The sequence below is a fragment of the Eubalaena glacialis genome, chromosome 7, assembly GCF_028564815.1.
Source record: "Eubalaena glacialis isolate mEubGla1 chromosome 7, mEubGla1.1.hap2.+ XY, whole genome shotgun sequence".
NCBI classification, from domain to species: domain Eukaryota; kingdom Metazoa; phylum Chordata; class Mammalia; order Artiodactyla; family Balaenidae; genus Eubalaena; species Eubalaena glacialis.
The window spans coordinates 81612835-81637591 of NC_083722.1; the positions used below are offsets into that span (position 1 = coordinate 81612835).

The window sequence follows — 24757 nt, forward strand, 5'->3', positions numbered from 1 at the left end:
CAGAGCTTTGTGGGCCATGGTGAGGACTTGGGTCTTTATCCGGAGAGAAATGGGGAGCCATTGAGGGTTTAAGGCAGGGGAGAGATAGGATGAGATTTGCATTTTAGGGAGCACACCCTGGTTGCGGGAGGAGAACAGCTTGTAGGGGGTAAGGGGGGAAGTGGTGGGGCTAGTAAGGAGGCTGCGATGTCATCAAACAAGAGTCAGTGACTTGGACTAGGGCCGCCCCCTTTGCCCTTGGCCCCATGAAGCCTGGGGAACCAAGCAGTCATTCAGCTAGTGTTCCATGCAGGGCACTCACTGTTTCCCAACCCATTTTCCCAGAAGGATTGAGTGTGTATGTGTGCGCATCCTTGTTTCCTTGAAATTCCTTTAGATTTACCTAATTTCAGTAGTTTCCCTGAATCCTAAAGCTTGAACACACTGCTGCCAGGGTCCTGTGGGACTGCAGTTACCCACTCCTCCTTCAAGATGTGACCTGTGGGTAAGTGACATGGGAATACTGGCTCCTCAATGTGGCCTCTGCCTTCAGGACTATTTGGGTGGAAGCCCCGATAGGGGTACTAGGTGGCTGACACAGGTGTGAGCCTCTCTCACCCACACATCCCTGGGCTGGATGCTTTTTCTCCTTCTGGGAAGGAAGAGGGATGTGGCCTCCAGTTTGTCACTCTTTCTTCTCCCGGTTTGGCAACTGCCCTTTATACTTGCCTTCTCCAGTCCGAGGGAGAGATGGGAGCCAGGGTTGCTGACCTGGAGAAGCTCCCTTCTCTCCTCCCCACCCCCGCCACTGACTCACAGGGACGGGATGAAGGGCACTGCGGAGCATGTTTGTTTGAGGCAGGAAAGGAGTGTTGATGAAGACGAGAAAATAGCAAAGACTGGAAATAGGGGCATCTCCATTTCTCAAGACTCGCCAAAATACTTGCTGTGGTGAATGATAAAGAAATGGAGGACTTCCCTGGTGGCGCAGTGGTTAAGAATCCACCTGCCAATGCAGGGGACACGGGTTCGAGCCCTGGTCCGGGAAGATCCCACATGCCACGGAGCAGCTAAGCCCGTGCACCACAACTACGGAAACCCGCGCGCCTAGAGCCCGTGCTCCGCAGCAAGAGAAGCCACCGCAATGAGAAGCCCGCGCACCACAACGAAGAGTAGCCCCTGCTCTCTGCAGCTAGAGAAAGCCTGCGTGCAGCAACAAAGACCCAGCGCAGCCAAAAATAAATAAATAAATTTATTAAAGAAAAAAAAGGGAATTCCGTGGCGGTTCAGTGGTTAGGACTTCGCACTTTCACTGCCCAGGGCCCAGGTTCAATCTCTGGTAGGAGAACTAAGATCCTGCAAGCCACCTGGCACGACCTTAAAAAAAAAAAAAAAAAAAAAGAAATGGAAACTTGGCCTGATTCCTTGTATGGCAGAAATTCATTCTAAATAATTAAGTGAGAGCCATACGTACCCAAAGGCTTGCCTGGCCTACCCTTCAATGAAGCAAGTCCTGTTAATAAAAATACAGCCTCTGGGCTTCCCTGGTGGCACAGTGGTTAAGAATCCTCCTGCCAATGCAGGGGACACGGGTTCGAGCCCTGGTCCGGGAAGATCCCACATGCCGCGGAGCAACTAAGCCCGTGCGCCACAACTACTGAGCCTGTGCTCTAGAGCCCGTGAGCCACAACTACTGAGCCCGCGTGCCTAGAGCCCATGCTCCACGACAAGAGAAACCACCACAATGAGAAGCCCACATACCGCAATGAAGAGTAGCCCCGCTCGCCACAACTAGAGAAAGCCCGCACACAGCAACGAAGACCCAACACAGCCAAAAAAAACTAAATAAATTTATAAAAAAAAAATCAGGCTTACAGTCTCGTTTTCTTATATCAAAAGTCACATCATCCTGGATATATTTAGGAAAATCAGCAGAGAGGGACCACGTGTATAGAATGCTATACTCTGTATTTCTCAAAGTTACACACGGTGCTTATTTATGCAGACTCCCTGGTGGAATGCGTAAGCTGGTAGGAGGGGCTGCTTCTGAGACAGGACACCAGGGGGGCCAAGGCACAGCGTTCCTTCTCTTTGCTTATTCCTTGGTACTGCTTGCAGATTTAGCCCTGTTCATGTACTACTTGGACAGAGAAACAATATAAGAGAAAACAGAACAAAACAAACCAAAAAAATGGTCACCGTGGATATAGGTAAAATGGTGCCTTGCTGCTGGACTCCTCTGCAAGTCTTTAGTTGCAGAAAGATAACAAAATCCTCCAGTCCCTCCCAGCCAACTGGGCCTTTGTCCCACCAGTTCCCTCAAAGAGCCCAAAATAGTGGCCTTGGTGACATGCAATGTGGTGAATGTTATAATAGGGGTATGGCATATGTTGGGGTGGCCGGGGTTACTTGCCCAGGCTCTGGAATGGGCTGAGCCAGAGCCCAGAAGGAGGGAGAGCTTGGGGCATGCAGGGAAGGGGCAGTCCTGCTGGGCAAAAGTGCAAGGTGGGACGAAGGTAAGGCTGACATGATAGGCCAGGTAATAGAGACCTTCATGGGTGTCCAAATGGCCTGGGCTCTCTCCAGGTGGTGACGGGAGCTCCTTCAGGGGCTTTTAAAGCAGGGGGTGGGAAAGGGTGGGCGCTGTGGTCAGATTGGAATTTCAAAGGATGACACTGGTGGTTACTGGGCTGGCTGAGTTGGAGGACTATTTGGAGGCAGGGAGACCAGTGGGAATGGCCTTCACCCTTCATCCCTGCAAGATATGATGGTGGCCTGACTTCAGACAGGAGGGCCAGATCCTAAAGCAGTTCATTGCCCAAATCATGGGCTAGTTGGGGCCTTGGTGTTCTTGGCATTTCTGGTCGTTTCGCATGGAACAGGACGCCCTCAAGAAGACGGAAAGCTGATGTTCCTCTTCCTGCAGCCTCTCTTGGCAGGTAGAGCAGTGACAGCTGATGGGGCTCTAGCTCCGGACATGAAGGCCATCGTTTTGGACTGCAAAAGACCCTAGTTTCCTTTTGAGTAATTCAGGGGAGGTATGAGCTCGAGCTCTAGAGGGAGAATAGAAGACACTCTTCCCAATTTGGCTCAAGATGAATTAGATACAAGTTGAAAAATGAAAGCAGTTGGGCCAGTCTTGTTTCCTGAGCGCCGGGAACAGTTCATACCTATTGGAGCTGCTTTATGTAGAGGCAAGAAATGGTTAATAAAACGGCACCCTTGTATCTAGGCGCGACTGGTCTTTTTTTTCTTCTTTGGAGAGACAGATTCTTTGCTGTTGGTGAAGGCCCTTGAAGACTGAAGTTTAAATTCAACGGGAAAGTGGTCGCTGACATCCAGGGCCTGTAAAGAGAAAGGAGAGAGAAATTTGGGAATTAGGAGACACTTTCATTTTAGTGATGAACGAATTCAAGCTGAGGGAGGCCCAGGATGAAATGCCCCAAGTCACCCAACAGAACATGCACTGGGAGCATTGTCCCTGCACCAGTTCAGTCAGAAATTGAGGCAGGTCCTCAAGTCACGGAATCATAGACTTTGAGACTCAAGGTCCAGTGGCTCAATGTCAGATCTCCATTGGTGACCTGAACCACCACTGTGTGACACCAACCCATCTTCCCGGGACGGTGGCACAGAAAAACAAGATGACAGCTGTACCTTCTCTTCGGTCAAACTGTAAGCTTTCTGGAAGTCAAAGATGCTGTTTGATTGAGGAACAACAGAGGTGACAACCTCTTGTCCTCTGAGCACGATCCTGGAGAAGGAGAGGGAAGATAGTCACATTAATCCACCCTGTTGATTTCTGAGATCAAACCAGCCTTCCTGCTTGACATCTAGAATGACTGAACCGCTTGGCACTTTCACATGGAGTTCAAAAGTCCAGTCCTGGTTTTAGCTTGTGTTGAAGCTCAGGGCGGGCCACCCCAAAATATGTCACGATGGCATATTGATTATTTTGAATTAAAGTTACTTAAACGGCTAATGCAGTAGGGACACTCTGACCCTCCTGTCGGTCTCCCTGAAAGCAGGAAATAAATCTCCCCTGTGAAAGATGCACTCCCTGCATCTGGAGGTAGAAGGAAGAACCAGCACCCTTATCCCCAGAGAAAGGGAATTCAGGCCAAGAAGCCTGTGTGAACAAACCTTGTTACTTCTTTAATTCACTACTCCAAGCCCAAATTCTCTTTAGATTCTTCACTCATTGAGAACCCAAAACCTAAGTTTCTTTGTCCTCTCAATTCCTCACAAATGTATTGTTTTTTTGGTCTAAAAAGCATAAAAGCTGCCTGCTTTGACCACTTCTTTTTTTTTATTTATTTTAATTTTATTGGAGTATGGTTGATTTACAATGTCGTGTTAGTTTCAGGTGTACAGCAAAGTGACTCAGTTATACACATACATATATTCATTCTTTTTAAGATTCTTTTCTCATATAGGTTATCACAGAATACTGAGTAGAGTTCCCTGTGCTGTACAGTAGGTCCTTCTTGGTTATCTATCTTATATATAGTACAGTGTGTGTGTGTGTGTGTGTGTGTGTGTGTGTGTGTGTGTGTTCATCCCAAGCTCCTGATTTATCCCACATTCCCCCTTTGGTAACCATAAGTTCTCAATATCTGTAAGTCTGTTTCTGTTTTGTAAATAAGTTCATTTGTGTCTTTATTTTTTTAAATTAGATTCCACATAGGAGTCATATCATATGATATTTGTCTTTCTCTTTCTGGCTTACTTCACTTAGTATGATAATCTCTAGGTCCACCCATGTTGCTGCAAATGGCATTATTTCATTATTTTTTACGGCTGAGTAATATTCCATTGTATATATGTACCACATCTTCTTCATGCATTCCTCTGACAATGCACATTTAGGTTGCTTCCATGTCTTGGCTGTTGTAAATAGTGCTGCAGTGAACACTGGGGTGCATGTATCCTTTCGGATTATGGTTTTCTCTGGATATATGCCCAGGAGTGGGATTGCTATATCATATGGTAGTTCTAGTTTTAGTTTTTTAGGGAACATCCATACTGTTCTCCGTAGTGGTTGTACCAATTTACATTCCTACCAACAGTGTAGGAGGGTTCGCTTTTCTCCACACGCTCTCCAGCATTTGTTATTTGTAGACTTTCTGATGATGGCCATTCTGACTGGTGTGAGGTGATACCTCATTGTAGTTTTGATTTTCATTTCTCTGATAATTAGTGATGTTGAACATCTTTTCCTGTGCCTTTTGGCCATCTGTATGTCTTCTTTGGAGAAATATCTATTTAGATCTCCTGCCCATTTTTTGATTGTTTTTTTGACATAGAGCTGCATGAGCTGTTTGTATATTTTGGAGATTAATCCCTTGTCAGTTGTTCCATTTGCAAATATTTTCTCCCCATTCTGTGGGTTGTCTTTTTTTTTGTTTATGGTTTCCTTTGCTGTGCAGAAGCTTTTAAGTTTAATTAGGTCGCATTTGTTTATTTTTGTTTTTATTTTCATTACTCTAGGAGGTAGATCAAAAAAGATATTGCTGCGATTTGACCACTTCTTAGGTCCTATTTCTATGAGACCTCCATGTGCACAAATTAAGATTTGTTTCTTTTTCTCCTATTAATTGGTCTTGTGTCAATTTTATTATAGTCCAGCCATAAGAACTCAAGAGGGGTTGAGGCAGAAATTTCCCCCTCCCCGACAGAGACCCTCAGGACAGTGCCTATGGTTGGGAAACAGGGCCAGCTCTGCGGTCATCTGTGGGCACCAGGACAGTGTCCCTTGTGTGAGCAGGGAGCCCTGGCGGTAGAAGAGACAGGGACATCACAGCACATTGCAATGGCTTGCGTACTGAAAAGATGTTCCCTTTGCAATTTTTTTCACTTTTCCTGATTCAATTATGGAGAAAGGTTCTGGTTTATCTTTAATGCCTCCCTAAGCTCCTATTTTGACCAAGAGAGAGCATTCTGCAGACAAGAGAATTAAGGTATAAAGTAACATTGTTCGGTTTTCACTGGGCTTACTTTTACAATTATTTTTTATTTATGGCAAGTGGTGCTGTTTTCTTACCTTAGCTTTATGAAATTTCCTTTTAAAATATATTTATTTCAGTAATAAATCAATAGATTTAAAGACAAGTATAGAGAAAAACCATAGTACAGTTGCTTTGCAATGATGACAGAAAATGGGAACGTGGTGGTTAAATGGAATCTAATGTATCCCGAGTGTGGTGATGAGGTTGGGGTCTACATGGCCCCAGGTGACTGGCTGAAGAATGACAAGCTGGGTTAAACTGCCAGCCCATGACTGTCCAATGAACTTTCCCTGATTCCGACCAGCTGACCTGGTTTCCTTTGTTTGCGACCAACACCACCTGGTTAATTTTTAACTAATCTCCATAAGTAAACTCTTCGCATTTGGGTGGAGATTCCTTTTTTTTTTAAAGAGTTTTTTCTTTTGATGTGGACCATTTTTAAAGTCTATTGAATTTGTTACAATATTGCTTCTGTTTGATGTTTTTTTGGCTTTTTGGCCGCGAGGCATGTGGGATCTTAGCTCCCCCAACCAAGGATCAAACCCCCTGCATCGGAAGGAGAGGTCTTAACCACTGGACCGCCAGGGAAGTCCCTTGGGTGGAGATTTCTTGAAGCCATCCTTTCAGACCCAGAGAGTCAAGAACAGCATAGTTAAGGCTCCCCCATTTCAGACTTCTGCTAGTTCTGTGTGAGTCTGCGGATCACACTAAGCTCCCTGAGGCTGCTCCAGTGCCCAGCCAGCTCTGGGCATCTTGGCCTGTCCACTAGCACTCAGCACATGGAAAGTGTTCAATAAATATTTGCACACAGAACAAAGACTGGAATTGAGGCCGTTTCATCTTCTCCCCTCATATGCCTTTTTACAAACCATAAAAGATATATACTGTTATGGAAAACATAGAAAATTCAGAGCAGCAAAACAAGAAATAAATGTTTAAAAAAGCACATTGTAATCCTGCCATCCTTTGGCATACAAGTGCATAAAACTGGGGGTCCTGTAGTAAACACCTTTTTTAACCTGTTCCGCCACCCCATCTAATCCATCTTTCCCTGGGATTCACTGTTCTTCTGCTCCGTTACTTTCGATCACCTCCCTCTCCTCTGCCACGGATAAAGAATGGGACCACGGAAGGGACTTGACCTGCCCAAGGCCACACAGCTGGCATGTGCAAGTGGGCGAGTGGGTGAGTGACCCTCTCCAACCAGCTTTGCTGCAGCCCCTCAAAATGGGATGGAGGAGGCAGGTACCCAGGAAGCTCAGTCTCCTGTAACTTCGCACCTTGGTTCTACTTTCCCCAGGGCCAGGGCTGTTTCCACCTTGGGGAGCAGGAGTGATGACGTCTGCAGAGGGCGCACCAGCCCTGAAAGCTCTAACAGGAACAGAGGAGGTCATGGGATGGAAACGAAAATCAGAACTCAAAACTAGAGAAATGGAAACTGTCTGCTTGCAGATGGCCATCTCGTGCAGACTGAGCTTGGGGACCAGCAACCACTCCTGGGAACAGGGCTCCTAGGGACTTTCCTGCCTGTGGTGTCCGCTGTGGATGTGCCAGTCATGAACATTCACACGCTTCAGGTCCCCCCCCTCACCTCCCTCCTGACTTAAGGAGCAAAGTTGAAAGCTGATTGAAAATCTCCAGGGAGGCTTTACAAATACCAGAGTATGCTATTATTTAAATGTATATATTTGCATTTAGAAATGTGTAGGAATTCCTTGGCAGTCCAGTGGTTAGGACTCAGCGCTTTCACTGCCATGGCCCGGGGTCCGTCCCTGGTCAGGGAACTAAAATCCCGCAAGCTGTGAGGCACAGCCAAACAAACAAACAAAAAAAAGTGTATAGCAAAAGAATTAGAATTGTAAATTTCCTTGCACTAACTAGTCTCATTTTTAGACTTTTACCCTGAGGAAATCATAAATAAACACAAAATGCATATATAGGATGTTCATTTCAGCTATGCTTTTAATAGCAAACCCTTGGTAATAACCTAATGCCCAGTGACAGAGGACTGAGTGAATAAACTGGTATGTCTTTGTGATGGAATAATTGACAGCTAATGAATATATTGAGCACTTACCATATTCCAGACATTGCATGTGAAGATTTATATACGTTACTTTGTTTAGTCTTCATGTATGAGTGAGGCACTACTACAATCTCCATTTTACGGGTAAGGAAACAAAGACGCAGAGAGCTTAAGTCTCTTGGTCCCAAACATATTATGTGGTAGAGTCAGGATTTGAACCCAGGCCCGTCTGACAGCAAAGCCTGCACTTGCCACTGCTAAGCTACAGTGACCAAGGCCACCATATATGGCCACGCAGGTTGCATACTGCACAAAGTACCCAGTGGAGAAGCTTAAAGTCTAATTGGCTCAGCTCTCCAAGCCAAGATCTTCATCTGCCCAGAGAGGGCCACCTTTTCCAATGCACACCAAGCACCGTGTGGGCTAGCGGTGGTCTGGCAGATGCCTCCTACCTGTCATAGGCACAGTTTGTGCTCTTCTTGATCGTGGTGTCCTCTTGGTCCCCGATCAGCCAAATGAACTTGGGGTCGGTCCTCAGGCGGATGTTCTTCCAGGCCTTCTTGGGGACGTAGCTGCAGCCGGCATTGAAGTCACCCATGAAAATGAAATTCTGAAAGACAAGATTCGAAACTGTCACCTGTAGGCATTGTTGTCTAATGCTTTCAGGCAGAACTGGTAGCAATGACTCCACCTCGCACACCCAATGAACGATGAGTTCTATTATCAGCTGAATTGTGTCCCCCCAAATTCATATGTTCTAACCCCCAGTACCTAAGAATGTGACTGTATTTGTAGATGACCTTTAAAGAGCTAATTCAGGTAAAATGAGGTTATATGGGTGGACCCTAATCTGATGTGACTCGTGTCCTCATAAAAAGAGATTAGGACATAGACACAGAGGGAAGACAAAGGAGAGGGACCTCAGAAGAACCAAACCCTGTTGCCACTTTGGTCTTGGACATCCAGCCTTCCAGAACTTTGAGAATATAAATTTTCCGTTGTTTAAGCCACCCAGTCTTTGGTACTTTGTTACGGCAGCCCTAGCAAAATAATAAAGGGTCTTAATTTCATTTTGCTTTTTAAAAGAAGAGGCCACCGTTTAAAATTGAGTCACAGTTCTGATGAGTATTTGACAGGCGAGTATGAGAAAGAAGTGTGTTCTTAGTGGGAAGAAGGATGTTTGCTGTACCTGCTTCCTCCTGTTCTTAGTCACCAAATCTCTCTAATTTGGGGTGCAGATTTAGGTGGGGATGGAAGAATCCAGCTCAGTTATTCCCTCACTTCTTTTGTCTCTGGCTTAAACTACTGTAAGGTATAAACATATGAATGAGTTGACGCCTTTTGTTTCCAAGCAGGGAAAATGAACTCGGGTGGTATATTTGACAGCTTTGGCACTGCTCTTTCTCTCCTGTTTTGAAGCTAGGAACTTACTCCTGTGGAAATTTTGCCTGTTGAGGAAGTGAGAAGAGGCTTAAGTGGAGGGTGGAGGGGGGTGATAGAATGAGCTGTCCGCCTCTGCCCCGAGGCCACCATCAGAGCATTCTGTCTTGGAAGTGTTTTTCCTTGCAGGGCTCTTGAAACAGAATTTTAATATTCCTCAAGAGGAAACGCAGATTTCCTTGCTTGTGCTATTGTTTGGCTTTGTTGCTGACTTTAGAGTTTTCGTCAAAAACACTTTATTTTGACCTTGGATATCATGGTTTTCCCTGAGGTCGGTGGGCGCAGTTGAGGACAGGATGTCATCCTTAACCCGAGTGTCAACCAGCTTCTATTAATATAGGCATGATTTACTGAGCATTCACTGTGTGCCAGGCTCAGCGTTAAACATTTTCTAAAGTTTAATTTAAATCTTACAATAAACACCAGGAGGTAGAAGGAACCTTTAACAGCCCTGTGGAAAAAAGATAGAGAGGTAAAGTGACCTGCTCTAGGCTACTGAATCCTGATCAGCCTCACTGAAGGGCCCTCCCTCAGAGCGCAAGAGTTTCCCCTCTTGTTCATTTTTGTGCCACTGATGGCTCCCCAGTGCCTGGCACTTAACAGATGCTCAATAAATTCTTGCTGAATGAATGAGTGGAATTTATAATTTTAGGAACAAATGAGTCTTTCTCTTGCCCTGCTTTTTACAAATAAGCAATGAAATATACCCCTTGTGTGCGCCATGCCCCAGCTCTGTGTCCACACTTTATTTGACTGATTTTGCACTTTGAGCAGTAGAACTGAGGAGGAGGAAGGGGGTCACTGGAGTCACATCTCAAAAGGAGAAAAGAGGAATGAGGAAGAGCCCTCTGAAGCACTTCCATATTTGCCAAGAGCTTTCATAGGCCTCGCAGCCACAGGAGGTGGCATCCCTGTTGTCCACATGAGGAAATAATTGAAACCAAGAGGGATGGTGGATGTATTCTCCTTCTGTGAGAATAGCACCTCTAATTTCTTTGGGAAACTATCTCCCTCCTCCACCTTAGTCTGTGAGGTTGGGGTAGAGCTGAAACAGACTTAGCCAATCAGAGCATCTCAACCACTTGATCACAGTGATTGGTTCAGGGATGGACATGTGACACAATCATAGCCAATGAGACTCAATCCCAGGGTATTTGTTGCATTGTGGGGCAGAAAATTTGTCAGTTGCTCTGGAAGCTGCTGGCAGCTATCTTACCATCCCAAGGGTGGAGCCAGCCTGAGAATGGAGCCCACCCAGGGGAAAGGAAGGTCAAGAGATGGAGAGAGAGACAAGACAAGCCCTGATTACCTTGTCTGAGCCCTGGGTCCAGCTATGCCTGAACCAATAAATTGCTCTTCCTTTTCATGAGCCATTTTGAGATTCTGTCACTTGTAGCTGAAAGACTCCTGACCTCTCTTTGTCTTACTATTCTCAGTTGTGAAGTGGGAATGATCAAAATAGTTATCTCATCAGGCTATTGGGAGGATTAAATAAACTTGTCCATGTCCAGCCTTAGCATACTGCCCGGCACCAGCTACTCGTTCGCTCAGTGAATGTTGGCAGCCATTATTAGTGGAGCAGGGTATGAATTCCCAAGACCCACATGGATGGTACCCAGGCAGATTCAGCAGAAAGATATTTAGGGCTGAGGAAAGGCCTAAAATGAGGCTCTAAAGTGGTGGTGGTCTGCACAGGCCCTGCCTCCTCACCCTCGTCACTCAGAGTCACTCGTGCCTCTCAGGGACCAGACTCTGCCCCTGCTAGATGGGAATCCAGCAGACACAGAGGGTCATCACCTCCGCCTTCCAGCGACGTTTCACATCCACATAGACATCAGCCAGCTCATCAATCTCTTGAACGGATGTCTCAGGGGTGGTGTGCAGGGGAACAATCACGAAGTCCTTGACAGCTGAGGGACAGGAAAGAGGTGGAGATCACGCATTTCCTCTGGCAAGATTCCATGAACACTGCTTGAGGGAAACAGGCTGTCCCCCCAAAAGGCACAGACTGTGTCGTCTGGGGCCCCCCATTTCCAGAGGGCCCAGTGATTGAGATTTGAATGATCTTAGGGTCATAAGGCAGCTATTCTCAGCACACAAAAGCCTCTTTTCTCCGACTCGCCCTGCATGGCTAAGAGAAAGCTGGTAGACAGTGTTCCTCACTGGCATTGGGGGTGTTTTTATTTTCTCATTTAAAAAAACCCTGTATTTTCTATTTTTAAAAAATATGAAGGCTGTTCGGCTTTGTACTAAGAAAAAATTTTTTTCTAATTTAAAAAATTGAGGCTTGTCAGTTTATACTCCTTTTGTAATCAGAAAAAAAAAAAAAGCCTGGAAAAGTTTATTTAAAACACAAAGTGGTCCTTTGTGGAGTGTCTAAAATCCTCCCCCACCAGGAGGGACTGAGGGAGCCTGAGTGAGGGGATGTGGGTGTCTTGCCCACCTGTGTCGCTCTGAATGCCTCCTCCTTGGGCTTTCCCTTGTTCTGTGCCTGGGTCCCCACTCCTACTCTGGAGCGGGGGGTGGGGGGGGTGCTGTTGAGTGATCACTGCTCAAGTCCCACAGCAGGGAGCCGGGACTCAGACCGGCAGCCTGTCTCCAGGACCACACCCTGGTCCAGCAGCCTGTCTCTCACTCTCCTCCTCACTCCTCCTCTCCACTCCCCAACCTTTTTTTGGTCCCCGAAACACCCCAGCTCCTTTCCCACCTCTGAGCTTGTGTGCTCACTGTGCCTTCCCTCCAGAATGCCTTTCCACCACCTCTCTGTGACTGGCTTCTTCGGGTCACAGCCATTGTTACCTCCAAGGGGCCATCCCTGATTGCCCTGTCTAAGGTGGCCCCTCACCCCGCTATTCAGTGAACCCTGCTTACTGCCTTCATGCTCTGAAATTACCTGCTTGGCTCCTTAGTTTGGCCCACTGGAACCTAAGCTCTGTGAGAGCAGGCTTATCTGTCTTGTTCACCCTCTTGGCTCCAGCACCTAGCACCGTGCCTGGCACATTGGAGGTGCTCAGAAATGTTTGTTGATTGAATACATGAATGAACGAATGAGAGAATGAATGGAGGAAAGAAAAGGTAGATGAATGGCCAACTCCTTCATCTTTAATCCCAAACAGGCGGGACATAAAGACATTTCTGTGGGCAAGATAGAAGACTCCAGACATGACACAGCCGTAGTGCCATCCCAGCAGGGGTGAGTGTGTGCGGGGGAGGGGTAAGGAAGGGTGGAAGCTCCAGACGAACAGGTTTGTTCATCAGTTCACAAAGGCTGAGGACTCTCTCAGAGAAGAAATAATCATTTGGTGGGGAGGGCCTCTCCTAACACTGCCAGGTCAGCTAAATGTGAGTTGTGTGCATGACAAAGACGATTATTGAACATGCTCTCTGAGAGGCATTTCTTGCCCTCAATAGCCCCCATCTCCTCATTTTTTTTTTTGTTTTTTTGTTTTTTTTCCTACTGAGAATTTCCTACCATTCTCCCATGTTTGTTTTCCTGAAATACTCTGCCCCTGAGCTAATTAACCCTCTGCCAAAATAGTGAACTTCATAGTTCAAGATGTTAATATTTGTGTAGTATAGATATAGGTGTTCATATGTACAGCTCTGCATATATTTATTTGGTCATTCTCTGTCTCCCCTGCTGCAACATAACTTCACAAGGGAAAGGACATTTCGTCTGTCTTGTCCAGTGCCCAGAACAGAGCCTGACATATAGTGGGTGTTGAAAAAATATTTGATTCTATATAGTTCCAGTCTATAAACCAAATTAATTCTTGACCGTCCATTGAGGGTTGCATGGTGGTAAAAAGTGTGGGCTCCCGAGATGCTAGTTTGAGTTGCAACCCTGGCTCGTCCACTTCAATAACTGCTGGGTGACCTTGAATAAGTGACTCCATCCATTTGAACCTCAGTCTCTTCCAATGTAAAGTGGAGATAATCCTAGTTGCTACCTTGCAGGGTGTTGCAAAGATTACAGGAACCTGGCGCTAATCAGGGATCAATAATTGTTAGTGACTAATACAAGTACTATTGTTGTCAGAGATCAGGGTGCAGTCTTTTGGATTTCCTCTCCACCCCCAGTCTGTGGGGGAGATTGCTCAGTGGGTACTGGAGGGACAGTGTGATTCTAGGTTGGGAGATCATCTTTGCTGGCCATTGCTCAAATTTTTCAAATGAAGGAATAGCTGTACTTGATTGGAACTAAGGGATTTTTGTAAATAATTTCCATCAGCCTAAATGCTCCAAAGAGAGTAAGGTTATCATTGATTCAAGAAAGTGGCTTCTTAGCTGAGGAAGTCTTGAGTCGTGGCATTCTGAGAACCCAGCCTGGTGTCATCAAACTATACTGCATCCTCTACATTCAAGTGTTAGAAGTTCTTAATGGTCATCTCAAGCCTGATGCCTCACTGAAGATGCTGTATAAACCCTGGGATCACAGCCCACACTCAGGGCTGCTGCCCGTTTATGGGATCGCTGGGGATATCAGGGGTGAGAGGGGCCTGTGGGTCTCACCGGTGTTGGGTGACTGGAACCAGACCACAAAGGGTTCCCTGGAAAATACATCTGCATCGCCAGCCTGATAGTCATGGTAGAGGTAGCTTGCTTTCACAGACACTAGCTTTTCCCTAGAAGAAAAAAAAAAAAGTCCTCCCAGGTGAGTTGGTTGTCTTCTTCCTTCTTTCAAGAAGCAGAGACGTAGGTTCTCACAGCTCTGTTGGCCTCCCCCTGCAGGCTTGAGCGCTGGAAGGGATCTTTTGCCTGAGAACAAGGCTCAGTCAAGTCTTCTCAAGGACCAGAGCCCTTTGGGAGCTGAAGATCTGAGCAATACTAGTTATCTAGGGAACTCACAACTTAAAGGTCAGACTCAAAACAAATTATTAGTAGGAAGAAGATGAGAATATGAAGCCCCAGAGCAGCCATGCTGGGCAACTCAGGTTTCCATCCCCAGCCAGGACTTGACCATGAAGAATAAAGAACTCTTCAGTTTCCTGACCAGGTCACTGAGTCAACCAGTAGATTAGTTTTGAAGAGTTAATACTTTGCATCAGCCCTGATTTTGACAGCAATTATTTTGATCAATATTGAGAACTGGTTAGAGATCCAAATTTGGTTTTAAAGAAAAGATTTTGATTCTATTCACAGTCATAATTGATAACTGAACCATGTTCCAGGAGGCATAATTTATACTTACTTATAGAGAAAGGCATACTGTTCTTTGTATGTGTTTCTTCCAAGACGAGAGCTAATCACATAGTTATATGTTTTGCCTCTTCTTGAATTTCTGGAAGACAAAAAAGAGTTTACATTGCATCTTAAAGAACAAACATTTCTCTACTGCCTAGGTTCCCCTCCTTCCTGTCTGCCTCTGTATCTCCCGTGACGTCATGTAGGAGGGCTTCTGTTCATCATAAGCTTTGAGTCTTATAAGAAGGGCCACCATTGACTGGGACTGTTAACATCTACCAGGATCTTTACAGCCGTTATTTCTTGTTCTTATAAGGTGGGTACTGTCGTTACTCCGTTTTTATAATTTGCAAGTACAAAGCTGGGATTTGAACTCAGATCCTACTCACCCCCAAATCCACCTGCTTTGGCCTGTACCTGTGGGACACCACTGAGACCATAAAAGATTCAGGCCACGATCAGCCCCATACACTGTTCTGGCCCATGGCTGGGCTGCACCTCATACTTCCTGGTCGAGTATACCTCACCAGGTCACCCTGTCCACGCACCACTCCTGAGCATTTATCACATGCAGGATTCCCAGTAACATTTTTTTGGACATTCTCTTCTGCTCTGAAAACCCCCAGGCATTTTCTCACAAGTCCTGGAACTATGATTCCAAATCAGCTATTGTTTCTGTCCTGGGGGCTGAGGATACTGTCGTGAAGTCCCATTGATCCTACCCCTCACCCTTATCAGGGAAACTTGACTCTCAGATGTGTTTGCCAAACTTGCTGATAACTCCACCCTGGGCAGAGCCTGACGCGGTTCTACTTCATCTTCCCACGAGAAGATCTGGGGCATGTCTAAGCTGTGGCATACTCTCAGGTTCCGTTGGAAAAAAGCAGAGTGTTTAGGGGCCAACTTAGACCCTACAGAAATTCCTGGGAATGAATATTCTAAGGCAGATCTGGTCATGGGAGCCCCAGGAGTGCAGACTGTGGATTCTGCTGGGCTTCCAGTTTGGGAAGGCTGGCCCTGTTCTGAATCTAGCCTTGCCAAGTCCTGGGTTGGCAAACTATTCCCAATGACTCAGCTGTGAAGTGACGAAGGCCCCTCCTGGCTTACAGGGAATTAGGAGACAAACAGGCCTGGCTCTGCCTGGAGTCCATGGCACAGTCTAGGGAGGTTGGGGAGAACCGAGACCACTGGGGGTGGGAGGACTTAATCCAGACCAACTGCGGGCAGGTGCCTGGAGCCCCCGTCCCCTCCGTCCCCCATAATTCTGAAAACTGGCCAGGGCCACTCCAAGGACGGCTGAGGGGGCTCAGAATAGAACATTGGCCTTGGAGGCAGACACGACCCAGGTTCAAAGGTAGGTTTGGCCATTTACTGCCTGGGTGACTTTGGGCAGGTCCCTGCTCTCTGTGCCTCAGTCCCTCAGCTATAAGGGAAGCAGTAATGGTACCTACTCTACAGGTTGTTGTGGGGAGGAAATGAAATAGTACATGTAAATTGATTAACGGGATGCCTGAACTGTGATACCCTGGTTAGGGTATTAAAGGTGGCTGTTTCTTACGGCCCTCTGGACCATCACCTGCCATCACAATTCCCTTACTTTGACTAGTAATGAACATCCCAACGTTTAGTCGCCACTGCTCCATACAAGGCACAGCTCAACCACTTACATGCATGATTAAATTTAATTATCGCCACATCCCAGGAAGGAAGGTGGTGGGTTCTATTATTATCTCCATTTACAGATGGGGAAAATGAGGTACAGTGAGGTTCAGTAACTTGCCCTTCGTGGCAAAGCCAGAATCCAAACCCAAGTGGTCTGAGCTGAGCATAGGTACCTAACCCCTGGGCTACACTCCCTCTGTCATTGTCAAGAGCAGACCCAGAAACAGAAGACCTGGGAGGCTAAAAAGGAGACACACTGCTCCAAGTCTGAGTTTTCAGATGAGAAACTGAGGCCCAGAGCGGGTGGGTGCGGTCAGCCCAAAGAGTCCTGTGTGTGAAGGAGAGAATCCAAGGCTCTTCCTCCCCAGCCTAATGAGGCTGGATCGACCGTTCATTTCTAAAACACAATGTGAGTTTTCCTAATTATAAAAATAGTATAATAATGGCCAGATATCACTGTTTTTTCAGTCTGAATGGGGGGGTACAGGGCTGTTTGTTATCTCCTCTGTGCTTTTAACTATGTTTAAAATATTTCATAAGAAAAGGGAAGGGGGAGTGTAACATGCTCATTGTAGAAAATTTGGAAAATACAGAAAATATATAGAAGAAGAAATCACATTAAATTCCTTGTAAATTTGTACCACTGTCCACATTTTGGTTCATTGCCTTTGAATCTTTTATATGTTTTTTGTTTCGTTTTGCTTTTTTACATAATTGAACTTGGTACCTATTGTATACTCTATTGTTTAATCTTATACCTACAAAAGAAACACTATATTAGAAGTTTTAAGAAATTAGTGTGTCTCAGAATTAATAGACGGGGGCTCTTGAATATGCATTTTTAACTCACTCTGGGGTGATTATTCTTTGAGAAATAAATCATAAATATAACCCAATATAATTTAAAGCTATTCGAGGACATTCATTTGTAAAATTTTAATTTATAAAGTCAATTCAGAATTTTTGTCAAATATTCAAATCATACAGAAGTATATAAAATAAAAAGCAAATGTTCCCCATTTTCTTCGCACACCCCTTCCACAATGGTCCTCCGATCATACCCACCACCGCCCCAGAAGTAACCACTATTAACAGTTTGAGCACGTCCTTCCTGTCTTTCTTTTATGCCGACGCAAACTCAAGCACACCCTCATTCATATATGATGTAGTGTGACTACTAAAATGGGCTCTTCTACCTACAATTCTGAACTTGCTTTTTTTACATATATCGTAGCCATCTTTCCATGCTGGAATACTTAGCTCTAACCTATTCTGTGGTAACCATGACTTTTAATCGCTACATAATATTCCAGCCTGTGGGCATATCATGATTTCATATTTGCTCTCAATCTTTTCTTTGTAACAGTACTTCTCAGCTCAGCCTCTAGTCTGTTTCTTTCATTTCTCTCGGTCCTGACTCCTCACCCGTTTCCCTCTTTTGCTTCATCATGTTAAAACTAGCTGGTTGAACGTTCTCAGGACCATGGTTAATAAAGTTGAAAGCCTGGGCAGTGTTGGCCACGTGACCTGGTGGTCTGGGCCAGTGCTGGCTCTCACACTAGTTTCAGTTCCCAGGGACTTTCAGATGCCCTTGCACCTGGCTTTGAGCCGACAGAGTGTCCAGGGGCCCTGTCTTTACCCGTTCAGTCTCTCCATCAGTGTGGGACAGATTATGTTGTTTCTGTCCTTGATTTCCATCAGGAGTATGATGTCACAGCGTTTGATGACCTGCAGAGAGAGAATTCCCAGGGGTGTGAGGCCATTTACTACAAATAATGAAATCTTTTATTGGGCACTTACTATAACATAACATACTATGTTGCTATTTTTTTTTAATTGAAGTATAGTTGATTTACAATGTTGTGTTAATTTCTGCTGTACAGCAAAGTGGCTCAATTATACATATATATACGTTCTTCTTTTTATACTTTCTTTTAAATATTCTTTTCCATTATGGTTTGTCCCAGGACATTGACTATAGTTCCCTGTGCTATACGGTAGGACCTTGTTGTCCATCCATTCTGTATGTAATAGTCTGTATCTACTAACCTCAAACTCCCACTCATTTCTCCCCTTCCCTCTCCCCCTTGGCAAACACAAGTCTGTTCTTTATGTGTGTAAGTCTGTTTCTGCTTCATAGATAGGTTCATTTGTGTCATATTTTAGATTCCACATATAAGTGATATCATATGGTATTTGTCTTTCTCTTTCTGACTTTCTTCACTTCATATGATAATCTCTAGTTACACCCATGTTGCTGCAAATGGCATTTTTTCATTCTTTTTTATGGCTGAGTAGTATTCCATTGTGTATATGTATTCAATACCTCATCTTCTTTATCCATTCATCTGTTGATGGATGTTTAGGGTGTTTCCATGTCCTGGCTATTGTGAATAGTGCTGCTATGAACATAGGGGTGCATGTATCTTTTTGAATGATAGTTTTGTCTGGATATATGCCCAGGAGTGGGATTGCTGGATCATATGGTAATTCTATTTTTACTTTTCTGAGGAACTTCCATACTGTTTTCTACAGTGGCGGCACCAATTTACATTCCCACAACAGTGTAGGAGGGTTCCCTTTTCTCCACACCCTCTCTAGCATTTGTTATTTGTAGACTTTTTAATGATGGTCATTCTGACTGGTGTGAGGTCATACCTCATTGTAGTTTTGATTTGCATTCCTCTAATAATTAGCGATGTTGAGCATCTTTTCATGTGCCTATTGGCCATCTGTACGTCTTTTTTGGAGAAATGTCTACTTAGGTCTTCTGCCCATTTTTCGATTGGGTTGTTTGTTTTTTTATTGTTGGGCACTGTGTTTTAAGTATCAAATTGGGTGCTTTGTTAAATTAACTAACTTCTCTGAAATAAATGATGGACTCCCTGAGGAAAGTACTATTATCATGTCCATTTTAAAGACAAAGAGCCTGAGGTTCTTTCTGGGAAAGCTGAGATACTATCCAAAGTCACCCAGCTAGAAAGTGGCTGAGGCAGAATGTGAACCTAGGCAACCCAAGTCCAGAACCCAGGGTCATGACCCCTGCACGTCCTACCTCTTGGCTTTGCTTGAATAATTACAATAATAATAATAGTAAATATTTATTAAACCCTTAGTAAGTGAAGAATACCAGGCTGGATACTGCAGAAATAAAGAGGTATAATTATAATGTTAATAACTGTAAGAGATAACATTTACTGTGAGCCTACTCTGAGCCTCACCAACCCTATCAGATGACTACGATTTTTAGCTCATTAAGCATAGGAGGAAACCACGCTCAGAGTGATTGAGTAACTAGTTTAAAGTCACACAGCCGGTATAGGTGGTAGAGTAGGATTTGAACTCAGGTTTACATGACTGCAAAGCCCAGCATGCTAAACTATTAAAATATAGTTCCGCCCTCAAAGACTCATTATCAGTGAGAGAGACAAATGCAAAGAGCTAGCTACAATGAGAGGCAAATGAAAGTTGTGCTAAATAAAAGTCAGAGCTGTGAGAGTGTTGAGGAATAATTAATTACATCTGCCCAGAGGATCAGGAAAGTCTCCAAGGAGGAGGAGGCATTTGAACAGGCCCTGAGAGGTGAGGAAGAACTCAGTAAAAATGCAGGAGAGGCTCCTTCAGGACGAGCAATAACCTGGAAACCAGGGTGCAGACCAAGCCAAAGCCCATTAGAGACGACAGGGACCTTTCTGTGTATGGGGTCATGGTGGGCTGGAATTTGTCACTCAAGGACAGGGTATCCCCAGTGTTAATTTTGTCCTCTCCAAAGACATGGAGCGGGGGGATTATGCTACTGGTCCTGTTTCCAGAGCACATATATGTTCCAGTTTCCTCTCCAAGAAGGGCATAGAAGAGAGAGCCACCAGTACTGGTCTGTGCAGCCATTAAGAAGTGCTGGGGGCTGAGGATGCACCTGTGTAGTGACAGAGGAGGAAGACTATGTCCAAGTCTGGATCCTTCCATCAATAGGCTTGCATTATATACCCTGAGAAAGCCATAATTCAAGAAGAGTCATATAGCACAGTGTTCATTGCAGCTCTATTTACAATAGCCAGGACATGGAAGCAACCTAAGTGTCCATCGACAGATGCATGGATAAAGAAGATGTGGCACATATATACAATGGAATATTACTTAGCCATAAAAAGAAACAAAATCGAGTTGTTTGTAGTGAGGTGGATGGACCTAGAGCCTGTCATACAGAGTGAAGTAAGTCAGAAAGAGAAAAACAAATACCGTGTGCTAACATATATGGAATCTAAAAAAAAAAAAAAAAAAGGTTATGAAGAACCTAGGGGCAGGACAGGAATAAAGACGCAGACATAGAGAATGGACTTGAGGACATGGGGAGAGGGAAGGGTAAGCTGGGACGAAGTGAGAGAGTGACATGGACACATATACACTACCAAATGTAAAGTAGATAGCTAGTGGGAAGCAACCGCATAGCACAGGGAGATCAGCTCGGTGCTTTGTGACCACCTAGAGGGGTGGGATAGGGAGGGTGGGAGGGAGACGCAAGAGGGAGGAGATATGGGGATATATGTATATGTATAGCTGATTCACTTTGTTATACAGCAGAAACTAACACACCATTGTAAAGCAATTATACTCCAATAAAGATGTTAAAAAAAAAAAAATAGGCTTGCATTTCATGGCATCAGCCTTGCAGGGTTCACCAAGGAGAGCTGGGTGCTGGTCATCCAGCCAGCCTGCTGATTTAGTCACTTATCACTGTCAGATCTTTCTGGAAGACATTTTAGAATATGTATCAAAAGCCTTAAAAAAATGCATTAATCCTTTGGTCTAGTTTTCCCACTTTGAGGAATGTTTTCCATTGTAAAAAGGTATCTACTACTTCTCTACACCTCAGTTTCCTCATCTATAAATTGGCATAATGATAGTCATTCCCTCACAGGATTGCTGGAGGACAGATAGATACTTAGAGCAGTGCCAGCCATATAGGAGGCAAACAACAAAGTATTGTTGTTATTATTATTACTTACACAGATCAAAGAGGAAGATGCATTGCAACAGAAAAATTGGAAACAACCTAAGCATCCCCAAATAGGAAAGCATTAAATGAAACATGTTGCAAACACAGCATAAGGCATTAAAAGTTGTGTTTTAAAAGAATATTAATAACATGTGAAATACTTCTCATATAAAAGCAGAATACAAAACTGATGATATAGGGTGTCTCCATGCTGCAAAATAGATGCAGATTTATGTATTTATTTTTGCGTAGAAAAATGCCCATAACAAAGTTACCCAAGTACCAACAACTGTTATCTTCAAGTGATAGGATACTTCTTTATACGTTTCTGTATTTTCAAAATAGTCCATAATGATTATTTTTAATTTAATAAAATTAATTTGTAAATTATAAGTTTATAATTTAAAAATTATACCTTTATAATTTAAAAAAATTAAGCTGTTATTAAGAAAGAAGACTGCTTTATGAGGAAGGAATTGTGGGTGAAGAGGTGATGGCCAATATTTATGAAGACATGACAGGTGTGATCATAGCTTATTTAACATAAGTTAAATGAGTTGTCTTATATAAAGCATCTACAGTGCCTGGCATATAGTGGGCTTAGCGAAGGCTTTATAAACGTTAGCTCTTATCATGGACTCATTACATTTTCACAATGACCCTGTGCTGCATTTACATTTCACAGTAACCCTTTCTTGCTGAAAGGCACGGGGGGCTCAGGGAGGAGAAAGGCCGTCCGGAGCCGGCGCACCTGGCTGCCAGGCGGAAGCTGAACCCAGGGCTCCTGGCGCTCCCACCAGAATGTGGTGCCTCTGGGATTTTCTAAGGTAATAAAACCCAGAGTCCTGGGAAAGGTTTCAACTCCAGCATCAAAAACCTCTAAATAAAGAGAGTCAACTTGACTCCAGAGGAATGTGAGCAGAGTCCCAAGACATTGGTCAGATTACCCAAGGAAAGTCTTATCTAAGTGGGGAGAAAGATTAGAATTGGAAGTTGGGATAAGGTTGATGGCTGGAGGGGGAGAGAAGGAGGAAGAAAGAGGGGGGCGTAGAGAGAGATAGGGTGCGCACACACACATACACATGCACACACACACATACACACGCGCGCACACACACACACACACGCACACGCTACCTTCACCCTAGGGACTAACTTCAGTTAAATTCCTCCTGAGTCTCTTAAAGTCTGAAAGCTGTAGAGAGAGTGTGAAGGGTGTCCAGCGATCCTTCTGACAGGAAAGGGGGCTCACCTTCACAATGACATCCATGGCATTACAGTTTGCCTTCTTGGATTCCCCAAAGGACCTCACATTAAAGGAACAGATCCTCAGGGCCAGGGCGCTGTGGGTGGAGAGGAGGAGAAGCAGCAGGGAGGCCAGCGGCAGAGGCATCCCGGGCTCCTCTGGCTTCAGGGCTTGAAGAGAGGACAGCAGTGTCTGGAGAGCAGGCTCCTGGCCACCGCCTCAGGCTTGGCTGACTTGTTTGGCTGACTTGTTAAGCCTGCAGATAACAGGAATTACTGGATTCCTTGTTGCTGCTTTCACTTCTCTGAGGAACTGAAGATCATGGGTTTCATTCCGCAGGGAAATGAAGGAAATGAGCTAGTTTTTGGGATCCCTTGTTTTTGTCACTCGGGTGAGGAAACTGGTCAGTTTAATCTAGGCACCAGTCTCTGCAAAGTCACTTTTAACCCAGCTGGAAGCCAGCTGTGACATCTGGTCATCTCTGCTGTGGTCACATGCCATGTACTTTCTCCTGGAAATTGATGAACTCGGAAATGGTCCACCCCAGAGGGCACCTGGGGTGTAGAGCCTTCTGCAGGGGGGAAGGGGTGGGGCAGGGTCAGTGGGAAATTCTGCCAGATTTTTCTGCCATCACTGGGACTTGGCAGCTAGCTATCCCTGGACACACCCAGATTCCAGCTCACCAACGACACTGATGGGCATAATTAAGATAGAGTCTGGTTTGTTTCTTTTTTAATTAAATTAAATTAATTAATTAATTAATTAATTAATGGCTGTGTTGCATCTTCGTTGCTGCGAGCGGGGGCTATTCTTCATTGCGGTACATGGGCTTCTCTTTGTGGTGGCTTCTCCTGTTGCAGAGTACAGGCTCTAGGTACGGAGGCTTCAGTAGCTGTGGCACGTGGGCTCAGTAGTTGTGGCTCGCAGGCTCTAGAGCACAGGCTCAGTAGTTGGGGCACATGGGCTTAGTTGCTCCATGGCATGTGGGATCTTCCCAGACCAGGGCTTGAACCCGTGTCCCCTGCATTGGCAGGCGGATTCTTAAGCACTGCACCACCAGGGAAGCCCCTGGCAGGCAGATTCTAAACCACTGTGCCACCAGGGAAGTCCAAGTCTGGTTTGAATTACATAATTTTTAAGGCAAGTTTTGTTGTGTACAGTTTAACATACCAAGTACTCGCAGTGTGTTGCCAGGAAAAGCAGTTGCTTGTCTGCTGGGATGGGTCAAATACCTTTGCACTGAAGCCCCTGGAGAGATCCATGATTCAACCTGGTATTATTTAATGTTTATGAGAGAGAGTTGTGTGGCCCCAAGAAAGGAAGGTTTTGCAAGAATTGTAGGATTTCAGTCCAAGTAAAATAGCTTTTAGAGCTTTGGGCAGGAAGATAGGAAGATCTGAAAAGCAAAAGAAGTACAAAATCTAATCAAGTTATAAACCCAAGTAGGATTTGCAGACTTTGGCAAGGAAAATTCTTCTGCGAAGAGGGAGGTAATGAGAATAACTTGAAACCAAGCGTTGGGATCTCCGGACTACCCCCTCCTGAAGTGATGGGCATGTGGTCACAGCCACCGGGAGAAGCGTGCAGGTATCGCCAACATACATCCAGTCAGCATCCTGGATGAAATCTGTGGCCAAGTATGCCCAGGCATTCTAAGGAGATAATCCCAAATAGTACATGAAAGGAAGTAATGGCTTCCTGAGCCCATGGGGACGTGAATCTCCCTCTTGGCCACAGCCCAGGCCTTAAGCCTGGTTGAATCACTGGTGAAAAGCTGGTGGTGATTGTCCTTCCTGGTGAGTGGGCATCTTCTGACCAGAGGAATATTTAGAAGTCAGTGTGGTACACATTTTTTGTGTCTTTCAAGAAGGAATTTGTACATATGTGGTTTTTATGATCTTGTAACACATGAGAGATTTTGACCTATTAAATTGGCAATCTGGTAATCCCAGCATAAAATGTGCAATTGAGGGAATCTTTTTAGATTTGTAACTTTAAGTTGAAACCTTACTAAGTTTCTGTACAGTTCTGGAACAGTTATAAGAATTTTGGGTTAACAGTGTTTTATAAGTTTAATTTTTTTAGACTTAGAATTACTTAGCATTAAAAAGGGTGGTTTTTTTGTTAGTTCAGAAAACTGAAGAACTTTACAAGGAAATAGGTGTATAAAAGAAGTTTAAAATGTTTGTAAATGGGTCCATAACCTTTAGGGGTAA

At 44.7% G+C, this 24757-nt stretch overlaps 1 protein-coding gene across 1 annotated transcript; it reads right to left on the reverse strand.

Moving 5' to 3' along the window:
- Window positions 1-1240: 1240 nt before the first annotated feature.
- DNASE1L3 (deoxyribonuclease 1 like 3) lies at window positions 1241-23018 on the reverse strand. Its single transcript, XM_061197071.1, has 8 exons — window positions 22548-23018; window positions 17939-18027; window positions 14645-14734; window positions 13966-14078; window positions 11251-11363; window positions 8466-8623; window positions 3637-3733; window positions 1241-3324 (listed from the first exon to the last, which is right to left on the reverse strand). Exons 1-8 carry the CDS (start codon window positions 22686-22688, stop codon window positions 3208-3210), a joined length of 918 nt encoding a protein of 305 aa, XP_061053054.1. The 5' UTR covers window positions 22689-23018; the 3' UTR covers window positions 1241-3207.
- Between the last annotated feature and the right edge of the window lie 1739 nt (window positions 23019-24757).